Consider the following 13,458-nt stretch of genomic DNA (forward strand, 5'->3'; position numbering starts at 1 on the left):
AATTCAGTTCAAATGAGCTTGTTTACTTTTGCTATTCCCTTTCATAGTTAACTACATGTTCAGTTTTTGTATGTCAAGAAATTTAATGATCAAGAATGATTTTTCCAACATAATATTTTCCTTAACACCATGATCAGTGCTATTTTTAAGAACATAGTTCTAAATAACTGAGAAATATTTTATATCAAAAGTATATCATTTTTGATATAAAATGTATATCAAAAATGATATACATTTTAGTGTTACACATTATTAAAATGGACATGCAATTGATTGTGTGATGACTATTAATTTCTCTGTAGTGCTCTGTCCTTTAAATTATTCTTCCTGTCAGTACTTATAAATTAAGGATGCTAAGAAATTATATTCTTGGTTTAATCCAAGTGTGAGCAAACAAAGTTTGCACCTGAAGTAATTTCAGGACTGGGCAACTCAGTCATAGCAGCTAATGACTTCACAATACTTGCTTTAATATCCCATAATTAGGGTTGGTGAGATGGATAGGAGGGTGGTTGATGGAGAGATATCAGAGATTGGTTTATTCAGGAGTAGAGTCCATAAGACAGCCTGTAACTAGTGCGTGCCACAGGGTTCTGTTCTTGGACCACTACTGTTCAATTTGTTCATTAACGATATAGGAAAGGATCTGAGAGGAACTGTTCATTTGTTTGCTGATGATGCAAAGTTAGGTAGGGCAATAGTGAATGCAGAAGATGTCAAAATCTTGCAGGACGACTTGGATAGATTGGAGTTCTGGGCCAAGGAGAATGGATGTCAATTTAATGTGACAAAATGTAAGATTATGCATTTTGGGGTGAAAAGATTAGCAGCAGTATACCACATTGGTGGAACTGTACTCCAGGAGATTGAGGCCGGGGACTTGGGAGTGTTGGTGGATAAGGAGTTGAAGTTTAGGGGGCACATCACAAAAGTGACTAAATCAGCTCATCAAATCACTTGGTTGCTGAAAAATACTTTAACAAGCAGAGACAAACAGGTTATTGTTCCTCTGTATCGAGCCTTGATAAGACCCCATCTAGACTACTGTGCCCAGATATGGGTGCCAGGGTTTCTTGATGAGGAGGAGGTGGAGAGGATTCAGAGACGAGTGACCAAGATGATAGCAGGTCTATGGAATGAACCTTATGAGAACAGGTTGAAGATTTATGGGTTGCAGAAATTGGTTGATAGGTAGAAAAGGGGTGATATGATTGAGACATTCAAATTACTGAAGGATTTCTATAAGATGAATTCAGAAGATATTTTTGAGAATAGAACTGGTGGTGGTGGGAGGACTAGGGGCCTACATGGAAGCTGGGGAAGAGTGTGGTTAGCAAGGGCATTAGAGCCAAGTTTTTTACTTGGAGAGTGGTGAATGAGTGGAATAAGCTGCCAGAGTTTGTTGTTGGGTGCCATGACTGTAAATGAGTTAAAGGCGAAGTATGATAGATACTGTGAGAATGTCGAATAGTTGTTCTTGACATGATGTTAGGGCCTCCATCGATGAGTCTATGGACTCCTTGGAGTTGCCTGCAATAATAATGCATAGCACATATCCTTACAGGCGTGTATAATGCTGTGCATTATGGGAAGGGTCACTACCCAGGCTGGTTTTGACCTTTTATTGAGGACTCATTAGTGGGAACCAGACCCAGAAGTGATACCAAAGTTGAAGTAATGCATAAGTCATATTTTCATTCACAAGAGGTGTAGCAGCGTATTATTAAAATGCTCTGGATTAGAGATAGATGTTGGAAGTTTTCCCACTTGGTTATACTGTAAATTAAGGATCTGGTCTGGGTAGTGACCCTTCCCATAATGCATAGCATTATACATTACTCTAAGGAAATGTTCTTTGCATTATGGGATACTAAGGGAAGTGATGTGAAGTCATCAGCTTCTATATACGAGTTGCCCAGTCCTGAAATTACTTCAGGCACAGATTTTGTTTGCTTACACTTGGATAAAGGATTAAACCATTATCTCTGCACCTAATGCCATCCATTAGTAGCTTTAACTGGCACTTAAGTACTTGCAGCCTTCCAAGTATCCTTGGACTTCTCAACCGTAATATGAGGATAAGGCAGTTACCCTTATCCCTCCAAGTATTCATGCCTGTAAATTGCATATGTTCTACTGGCTGCTTTGTCTGTTTTGAGGGATGAAAAACCCTCTACCAGATAAAGGTTCCACACGTCATAGACGGGAATTGAATCCAGGTCTTTCTGACCAAAGGGTTTTGTCTATATCAACTGGGCTACTGAGGCTCCACTCTTTATTACTACTAATTTTTTGTTACAGTCTGTGTGTTCAATTATATCATTGAATTGTAGCTTTCGATTGGAAAATACCTGCATTCAATTCTTGTTGTGATCAAAGGAATCTTTATGGTCATTTTTCAACTGAATGTGAGTTGACTGATCTCATACAGAGGTAGTAGGGTTTTTCCTCCAGAAACTGAGGCTTTTCATCCCATCCACAGGCAAATTGGCCATGAGAACACATGCAAGTTACAGACAAAAAAAAATGCCGTTCATGGTAGATGGCATTGATGATAGTAGTGTTGTTGAATATAGTTGGAGAATTAAGAGATGTGTATAGTGAAGTAGTGTCCTCCTGTGATGAGTCCTTGGAGGTGTCAAATATTAATAATAATAATAATAATAAATGGGCTCTGCTTGTAAATAATAACAAATGTTTATATATTTACATCTGCACATCATCTTAAAGATGTTCAGCTTCCTTTTTTTTTTTAAATTTCATTTTTGAGACGCTATAAAAAGAAATTTTATTTTTATCCCATTTAGAATTAAATACCCCTGGTTCCATTTGGTTGGCTAAGTGGATAGCCAACCAAATGCTCTCTAAGAAAGTCTTGCATTGAATTCCACCGCAGGTATGGATATCTGTATTGTTTTTAGATAGTAGATGAATTTTATTACTTGGCTTAAGACCTTCCCCCTCCCATCCTGTTCAAAGTGGAGATCAAAGTGGCTTGAAAAACGTTCTGTGTTTGATCTCTAGAATAACGTTTCTGTATTATCTGCAAGCACTCATCCACAGTACTAATGTGAATATCTGTAGATTTTTCTTTCTTAGACCAGTTTGAAAATGCCAACTATCATTACTATAAGTAAACTTTCTTGTATGCTCTCTTCTTCACATCTTTACAAATATATTATAAGCTTATCTCTAAAGTTTATCCTAGTGCATCCCAGATGATATGATTTTTGATTGTTTTTGTTGACAAATTCTGAATTGCAACTTCCACTTGTTTAGTATCAAAATAAATGAATGAAAATATTTATCGACATAATATACCTTTAAAAGAAAAAGGGACTGGCTTGGGTCAGAAGTAAGTTCTAGTTATCCATATTCCTCATAGGATATGTAAACATCTCCTAGTTATTCACCCTCATTCCTTAAGCAACCCATGTATGAATTAGTATTATTTTGCTATGATAAAGTGGCTGTATATTAAAAATTATCCATTCAAACTGTGGCTAGAATGCAGTGGAGTTACTCAGCTATATGACATAATTGAAAAAATTTAATGACCAGAAGCCTAGAGATAACAAAATAGAAAAACTATTCATTAAAATTTTCAAATTTAAAATCTGCACTTCTTTTACTTCTCTAACCAAATCCTGTTCCTTACTCAATACACCTAAATGAAATGTGACAGCCTAAAGTATCCCAGAGTTTTCAGTCTTTTGTAACTGCAACATGCTGCCCTATTTTGGTCAGACAGAAATCCAAGTTAGGTGTGGAAGAGCATGCGAGACATCATGTATGGCAAAACTGGAGCCAGTGCACTATTTAATCATGTTTTTAATTCTACTAACCCTAACGATGAATATTCTGTGACTCATCCAGTGATCTGGAACAAATAGGAAAACATTTTATTATGCTACATTGAGCTGGAGAGAATAATTGTGGAATCAATTGAAATTGTCTTCAGTTAGTTTATAACTAAGGTTAGTATTAAGATGAACCAATATGATTGTCATTCTTTGGTATCCAACTTTGGCATACATGAGTTCATGCCTGCTTGAACATGCTAACGATACGATGGCATCCGGAAAACCTTCAAATGTCAGAAATATGTTTGCAACTTAATTTACAGCTGCTGTTCTCGTGTAGCGTGTGTGAGAGTATATATTTTTGTATTTCTATGTTATACACTCCATTCTTAATTTTTTTTCTTTTTTATAGACACAAGGAGCTACCCTACCTACAGTATCTTTCTCCCTGGTGCTTGGAATATTTATAAGTTTTTTGCACTTCTTCTCTGATTGCTGTTAGCATATGGTAAGTCCCTTTCAATGTATATAGGACATTCAGAAAAAAGAAATTAGTTTTATTGGCTATATTGAGCTACATTATTTATGGCATCGTACAGTGAACAGTAATGTTGTCTAGCTTTCCTACTATGCGGTTCAAATATCTAAAGAACACACTGTTACCACTTATATAATGCTTTGAATGTGCTTTTTTGTCAAGTTATGTGGAAATTAGTTTTATATTTGTGTATACAATGAAGAATAATAAATTAGAAATCTGTTTTTTTAGTAGAGGTAGTTTTTAACAATATTCTCATAATGAAGATAATAATATGAATATATTAAGAAATTAGCTCTAAAAGAGTGTCAGAGAAATTAATAATTAACATTTAAGGACTTTTTGTGAAAAAGAGTTGTGGAATTATAAGGAGAGTGATTATAGATGAGGAATTGCATGGGAAAGAAATCAACGCTGCTTGGTCTCTACTCAGAAATTATCTGGCAGAGGCAATGACTGAGTGTATTCCGAAGGTCAGGAGATTAAATAAGGTAGTTGCAATATGGATGACTGAAGAGGTGAAGCATGCAATCTGGAAGAAAAAGGCATTGTAGAAGTGGCACAAGATGAGTGGAGATAATCAGTTATATGAGGAGTACAAAGAGCAAGTAAGGAAGGCGACTCACTTAGCAAGGGTAACAAAAGTATAGTATGAGCAGCAGTTAGCAAATGAAGCTAAATATGAGGAGTACAAAGAGCAAGTAAGGAAGGCGACTCACTTAGCAAGGGTAACAAAAGTATAGTATGAGCAGCAGTTAGCAAATGAAGCTAAAAGACCTTCTAGGGAGTTTTTTCGATATGTAGCCAGTAGAAGGAAGAATAATTATGGGAGGATGATGTTGGTCAGTGATAATGGGAGAAACACTGAGGAGGATATAGTAGAGGTGTTAAATGAGCAGTTCATTAAAGTATTCTATCCTTGGATTATAACAATGCAGAACTTGAGAGCAGTGGGAATGGGGGAGGAACTAATGATGGTGAGTGAGCAGGAGGTATATGAGGAATTGAGTAAACTTGATGTCAGGAAGATCATCTTTTAGCAATCTGCTTACTTATTATAACAAGGTGATAAATGCATTGGACAAGGGTACAACGAGCTGTGCATTTGAGAGTGGGACATCCCATGATGAGTCTCTTGACTCCATGGAGGTCTGTTGATTATAAAAATAATAATAATTTCAGTTATGTAACTGGACACAATACATTGTATTCTTCAAGATTTTTCTATTGACTGCTCTCAATAAACCTCTGAAGCTCCCTCGTTTTGAGGGAGCCCTCTGGTTGGAAAGATCTGAATTCAAATTCTGTATGAGGCGAGGAACCTTTATCAGACATTTTCAGCCAAAGGTGAGTCAGCCAGTCTCATACAGATGTGGAGGATTTTTTCCTCTTGGAAATGTCCCCCCCCCCCTTTCAAAAGGCAAACTGGCCCATGAAGACACACATCTACAGCCATAGTATACTGTGAAATGATGGAAGGGATTAGAGATTATTAGATTAAAGCCTTGCCATCTTATTTCTATACTGCACAATATGGATATCAGGTAGAGATCCATAATAGTCAACCTCTCAAATGGAGATGATACTTGACAGGACTGTTCTCAATATATTTTTTAATACAGGAGTAAAAAAAGCTATGAATGACCTGTGGGGGTATGTGGAGATATAATGTTCCCCATTTATAGATTATGCTATGATTTTTTGATAGGAAAAAAATTGGCTCTTAGATGGCAGTCTACAAAAAATCTTAAGTTCTGCAATACAAATGAGTGGTGTGATAACACTAGATTTCACAAAAATACTCTGGATTAGAGATAGATGTTGCAAGTTTTTTTCCACTTAGTTATACTATAAAATTAAAGATGCCTTCTTGGATGAAACCAAGAAGTTATATTCTTGGTTTCATCCAAATGTAAGGAAACAAAGTTTGCACATGAAGTCACTTCATGACTGGGCTATTCACATATAGAGGCTAATGATTTTACATCAGTTGCCTTAGTATATGTATATGGTAATATACATATACAACTTGTGTATGGAAAATATGACCTCTGTATCACTTCTGGGTCTGGCTTCCACTGATGCGACCTCAATAAAGGTCAAAACTGGTCCGAGTAGTGGCCCTTCTCATAATGCCATGCATTATGAGAAGCCAAATACGATAAACTTGCTTACACATTGTGTGAAAATGGGAGTCATAATTTCTAGTTCCATGAAGCTATGTTTTTTGCCTGACAGTAACTTCTTTCTCTTTCACTCAGTTGATTCTACTGCATCATTATACACAGAAAAAGCCATACTGGCTTATTACTTTTCCTTCAGTTCTTGCATTGATAATCTTGTTAAGTGCTTTCCTATTATTCCAAACTCACAAAATTCAATGTCCATTTTGATCTTTTACTGTAAAGAGAACAGAATCTTATCTGGTCTGGATGCCCAAAAAGTTTCCTGATTTTTATGGCATTTCTCTGGTTATTCTGAAGATACAGTTTAGAGCTTTCATAATGTTTAATATCATGTTGCCCTTTGACTGAAAAGATCCCAAATTGCATTTAGGATGCAGAGAACCTCTAAGGATTTATCAACTAAAGCTAGATAGCCAATCATAAGGAAGTGGAAGAGTTTACCCTCCCTGAAACTTCTTTTTTTTCTGTAAAACATTTAAACCATATAGGGAATACACCAATTAACAGACACCTGACCTCGCAGATTTAGTTACTTTGGCCATAATTCCAAAACAACTTCAAAGGTGACTATGCTTTTGTGGTCTTTTAATACTTTCCTATTTTAATTTTATTATTATTACAGTTATCTCCATGAAGTCTGGAGACTCATCATGGGAGACCCATACTAACTTTTATATATACACACACACACACACACACACAACTTCTCTCCTTAAACTCATTTACTGTCAGTGCACTTGCAACTAATTCTGACAATTCATTCCACTTATTCAGTTCTCCACACATCCTCACTAACTATACTCTTACACAACTTCCATGGGTGACCCTAGTTCTCTATTTGCCATGTATTGAAAAATTTTTCCTTTCTGGCAATTTTATAAAACCCCTTTAATAAGTTTGTCATGTCCTCCCTTTTCTAGACTGCAACCAGCACACCTTCACCCTATCCTCATAGCCAGCATTCCATAGACCTGTCACCAGTTTCTGAATCTTCTTCACTATCTCCTGATCCCCTAGGTGACCAAATCTGTACACAGTAGTCAAGATGCATCCAAATCATATAAGAACAACACAAAATAACTTTCTCATCTTTACTTGTTAGCACGTTTTTCAGCATCCAAGTAATCCTTTGAGCTATTTTGTCAACTTTTGCAACATGCTCTCTGAACTTCAACTTTGTCACCCATTACCACAAGTCCCTAGCCTTATCAATTTCCTGCAATTCACTACCATCAATGTGATACACAGTATGCAACTTTTCAACCCAAAGTGCATAACCTTATATTTGCAACATTAAATTCACAATCATTATTCTTTGCTCATACTTGCCAATTTATTTAAATCATCCTGTAAGATATCTACTTCACTGTTATCAACTGTTTTCCTCCCCAGAATTGAATCATTAACAAACAACCCCTTAAATCTTTCTCTGAATCATTAATATAAAAATTAAAGAGTAATAAAAAAAATTCAGTTGATATCCTTTAACATCCTCTCAAAAGTTTATATACCCCTATCATATCACCCTCCTCTTTCTTCTGTCTACCAGTGTTTGCAATCCACATACTCTCAGTCTATCCTTGTAATCCACACTCCCACTTTTATAACTTCTTTTCAGCCTTCCCACTGCTTCCTTATCTCTTTGGAATGCAAGAGACAAAAGCTGTGCACAGTAGTCAAGGTGTAGTTGTATCAAAGCCTTGTAATGAGGCAAAATGACTTCATATCTTTACATGTCAATATTCATTTCAACATTGCAATTATTCTCTGAGTTATATTTGCAAATTTTGTTATGACCTTTGAACTTCAACTTTCTATTTACCATAACTGCAAGATCTCTAGCCTCATGCTAAAGGAATGTTCAAGCCAAACTGGCTAGGCCCCTGACATGTTTATGTAATATGAGTCTTAGCTTGGGAAAGATCCTAGAGGAATGGAAAGAATGCATGATAATCCCATTGCACAAGGGTAATGCAAAGACTGAAGTGTCTAACTATCGACCAATCAGTATCTTGAAATAGTGGTAATGCTGTATGCTATATTACATGTACCAGGTTCATAGATCTTGGTGAAGTGTGCACGCATTTGAACTACTTCGTCTGCATTCAATAAAAGTTATTCTGTATTCGTTCTTTCTTTCACTTGCAGCATAATAATAAAATACTTTTGTGTTGCCTTTAGCCAATTTCTTTTTATACTCTAAGTTAGTTTTCTATACAATACCCATGACTTTTCTGGCCTGAGCTTTATTTCATAACTTCTCACTCTTATCCTCATGATATTCCTTTCAAATCATCTTATGGTTCTCTAGCTTACTGAGAATGCACATACATTTCATTCCCATTCTATTTGTTCTTCGAACTCTAGGGACAGATACTCCAAATTTCAGATACTGCATCTTTTCAGTTTCCCATGCATTGCAGTTCTCCTTCCCATTCAATAAGTGATACCATGAAACCAAAGATAGTATTTCCCTGGGTTTGTCATAATTTCCAGATTTCAAGTTGAGCATATGACCTGTCCTGATTGGAACATCTATATAATTGGCTACTTCCCAGGCCAGTACAGCATGATCACTGTCTAACAGGTGGCAAAACAGTCATATTCTTAACTGAGACACCTTTTTGATGCTAAGATGAAGTCTAATACTCTCTGCCGCTGGGTTGCTTCTTTCACATGTTGCTTTAGTAAGTTGTTATAACTTTGCTTTGTGTGTTGGTCCCTTTTTTCTAAAAGAAAAAGAAAGGCCAGAGATGACAGTAATGGTTATATTAACTATCTTGCAATTTTGCTGGAGTCATTTGCCATGACCAGTAACAACTGTGTGCTAAAAAGTAAGAGTGGTCTGAAATGGTCTCAACCATAGATGACACTATTCGCAAAATTTTTTTTTCTGCATTGGTACATCTATCATAAGCATCCATGTGACATTGCAAGTCATTCTATCAAGTAATTTGTTTTATACAACTGTCTGAAGCAAAAGCGTTGTCTGTATCCCTTGAAATGAATAAGATAGAGTATCATATAGTTATAAAATTCTTTGTAAAAGAAGGTTGAAATGCCAAAAGAAATTCATTCGAACTTTATAAAAGTTTATGGACACTCTTCTCCTTTGTTTTAGACAATTAAGAAATGGGCTGCTGAGTTTAAACGTGGCCATACCAGCCTTGAAGATGATCCACGTGAAGGATATCCAAAAAGTATAACAACACCAGAAATCGTTAAGTGCACAATACGGTATTGGATAACCGGCAAGTCAAAGTGCAAGAAAATTGCTGAGACTATAGACATTTCAAAAGAACATGTAGGGTATATTTTGCATGAAGAATTTTTGAGCATCGATTTATTACTATGAGTGAGACTTGGATTCACCATTACATGCCAGAATCCAAACAGCAGTCAAAACAGTGGACAGAAGCCAGTTGTTCAGTGCCAAAGAAGACAAAGTTGGTTCCATCAGCAGGAGAGGTCATGGTATCAGTGTTTTGGGATGCTAAAGGCATTTTATTTATTAATTATCTTGAAAAGGGTAAAACAATAACTGGGGAATATTGTTCCTATCTTTTAACCAGACTAGATGAAAAAATTTGTGAGAAAAGACCCGGTTTGCAGAAGAAAAAAAATATCTTTCATCAGGACAATGCACCTGCCTGCAAAGGTGTTTTGGCAATGGGAAAATTAAGGGATCTGCACTGAGTTGTTGGAACATCCACTGTATTCCTCCAGCTTTTGGCTCCCTCTGACTTCTGTCTCTTCCCAAAACTAAAACTCTTCCTTGCTGGTCAGTTTTTTTTTTTTTTGAATCAAGAGGTGATTGCAGCTATAGAGGGATATTTTGCAGATCTTACTGAGAACCACTATAGGTAGGGGATAATGGTGCTGGAATAAATGTATCAGCCTTATGGGAGATTATGTTGAAAAATAAAAGTAATTTTGAAATTATAAATTCATTTTTTCATTGTTAGGCCAAGCACTTTTCAGATCACCCTCGTACTATAGATGAATTTTTCCATTTTGATGGAGCTGAAAGTTCATAGGATCAAAGTAATTTAAATTATGTGTATGTAGGCTTTATAACTAGTTAGTTGTAACTAACTTATTAATTATGATAAAATTAATTTTACTATAATGAACTGCCATATAACATCAAAAGAAAGGCGACTAATTCATGTACATTTCATCAATATAAAGCACACATACATAGGAATGAAATTAAGCATTGCTTAATGTTTCCATTAGTTTGACTCTATCAGGGCTCTATACAGTCAACTGTCACTGTAGAAAATTTGTAGGGTCTTCAGAAATAGTTTGTTATTGTGAATGAGTTGGTTATACAGGTATTTGATTTGTTATAGTGCTATCTGTAAAATTCATATAGGTAATATAAAGGAAGTCAAAATGATTAGGCTTAAAGAGCCTAACGTACAAAAAATTTTACCCTCTATAGGTGCTAATTTGTAAGCTTTTATTATAGTTTTCCAGAGTCATATTTTGTGATGAGGTATAATGGCTTTTCTCCATTTGATTTTGGGTAGTGTGTATATTGCATGGTTTGCCATGTGACTTCATAGTTGTGGATTTAAGTTTTTATATTCCTCTAGGCAGCCAACTTTTAAGTATAAAGGTTTCTCTATACCCTTGTAAGCTGGAACTCTGTACTTGAGAGAGATAGATCTACAGGTGAATGAACAAGCTAGTTTGAAGTGGATATTTGAAAGTTACATTAATGAACAAATAAATACAAACAAGCTGAATTTTCGTCTTTTTTTTTGGTTTGGGTTTGTTTTTTTTTTGTTTAATTTCACAATTTTCGTTTTGGTTCACTATTTTGGTTTTTAATAGCATAAAAATTGACATTCATAGTTTGTCATTTGTTGAGCCATAAAATGGATACATCTACAAGAAAATGTTCAAAAATACTCTTTCTCAGCATGCATCCATTTCTTCCATGACTGGAAGAAAAGTTGCCAATGAGTGTTGTGTTGGTTTGATACTGTTAATGTGATTTTAAAGAAGTTTAGGGGGAGAGAGAGAGAGACTTCTCTCCTGACAGAAAAGGGAAATGCAGACAAAAAAAGGAAAACTACACTAAAAAAAAAGTAAAGGAAAACTTGCTCAAGATTGTTTTCTAGTTCGGAAAAGCAAAATGAATTTAAGATAGTCTGCCACAGACTTAAATAGAAACTTGGCAGCTATGTCAACATTAATGTTTGACATGACAGTCTGTTGAAGACTGTTGGAAGCAGGGAGGACTGAGCACAGACCAAAAAAGGAAAAAACTGTTGACGTAGGCTATGCAGAAAAAGAGGCTCCTAAGCAAAAGTATACAAAGATTGGACTGTTGAGAAGTGTGCAAGAAGGTCATATTCTCAGAAGAGAGCCATTTCTTTGTCTGATGAGAGCGAGTACCCTATGATCACAAATCAGCAGCTGAGAATACTTCTCTTACCCACCTTCAATAAGCCTCTACACTCAGATAAAAAGATGTTTTGGGGTTGTTTTACACATGACAGGTCCAGGATCACTTGTGCCTGTTGATGGTATGATGAAAAGTGACCAATACATAAAAATATTGGAGAAAAGAGTGGTCCCACAGATCCAAAAAGAAAAAGCTTATCTTCCAACAAGATCTTGCTCCATGCCAGATTTAAAAAAAAAAAAAAAAAGCGAAATAGTTTCTCAAAAATCGCAAGATCTAATTGAGAAACTATTTCGCTTCAGTGGCCAGGTAACTCTCCTGATATAAACCCAATAGAAATTTGTGAGCCATAGTGAAAAAAGAGATTTGAACATTTAAATTGCAATGCAAAGGATAACTTAATACAATCCATTATAAAAATAGTTTTGAGATGCAGAAATAATAAAAATTATGATGATTATTCAGGCCTCTATGGAGCCAAAGACTCATCACCGGCCCCCACCCCCCCCCCCCCCCACCCCCCCCCCCCCCCACCCCCCCCCCCCCCCACCCCCCCCCCCCCCCACCCCCCCCCCCCCCCACCCCCCCCCCCCCCCACCCCCCCCCCCCCCCACCCCCCCCCCCCCCCACCCCCCCCCCCCCCCACCCCCCCCCCCCCCCACCCCCCCCCCCCCCCACCCCCCCCCCCCCCCACCCCCCCCCCCCCCCACCCCCCCCCCCCCCCACCCCCCCCCCCCCCCACCCCCCCCCCCCCCCACCCCCCCCCCCCCCCACCCCCCCCCCCCCCCACCCCCCCCCCCCCCCACCCCCCCCCCCCCCCACCCCCCCCCCCCCCCACCCCCCCCCCCCCCCACCCCCCCCCCCCCCCACCCCCCCCCCCCCCCACCCCCCCCCCCCCCCACCCCCCCCCCCCCCCACCCCCCCCCCCCCCCACCCCCCCCCCCCCCCACCCCCCCCCCCCCCCACCCCCCCCCCCCCCCACCCCCCCCCCCCCCAGTTGAATAACAAATTTCTCTCTTACTGAATAGCACTGGATTTTGAGTTTCAATTGATCTTCAACCATGGCAAATACTGTTATAATGGTGTTTATTAGTTGAACTAATTATATGACTTAAAGAACTTTTATTGTTAAAAAGAACTTTTATTGTTAAAAGACCAGAAGATAAATGATAAAATATACTAAAAGCCAACAAGTTTCACTAGCCACTGTCTAGCATTTTCAAGGCTGAACTAGTGTGAAAACAAATGCATTAAGTTACATTTGATCATTCGTGTTTGATGGCGTGCATGCATTCGAATGCTTCAGTCAGAATCCGGTACATGACCACGTCTTGTGTAGTTTTTTGTATATTGTAGTTCTGTTGAACTGAGAGAGATGATGAGATTTTTCCATCTTTTTCAAAGAAGCAGCTGTGGTACTACGCACAGGCAATAATTTAAATAGAAATCAAGGTATTATTCTTAAAGACACAGAAAAATCTCATCATCTCTCTCTCTCTCAGTTCAACAGAA

General features: G+C 37.8%; 1 protein-coding gene across 1 annotated transcript in view; it reads left to right on the top strand.

The window, feature by feature from the left end:
• LOC150096063 (uncharacterized) overlaps positions 1-13,458 on the top strand; it is a 63,058-nt gene that overhangs the window by 47,375 nt on the left and 2,225 nt on the right. The window contains exon 3 of the mRNA XM_090409635.1: positions 4,216-4,311. Within this exon, the coding sequence (XP_090265761.1) occupies positions 4,216-4,305 (90 nt within the window). The 3' untranslated portion in view covers positions 4,306-4,311. The remainder of the gene's footprint in view (positions 1-4,215; positions 4,312-13,458) is intronic.

Source organism: Typopeltis vanoorti, chromosome 19 (assembly GCF_054136105.1).
Source record: "Typopeltis vanoorti isolate ZY-2024b chromosome 19, IOZ_Tvanoo_1.0, whole genome shotgun sequence".
NCBI classification, from domain to species: domain Eukaryota; kingdom Metazoa; phylum Arthropoda; class Arachnida; order Uropygi; family Thelyphonidae; genus Typopeltis; species Typopeltis vanoorti.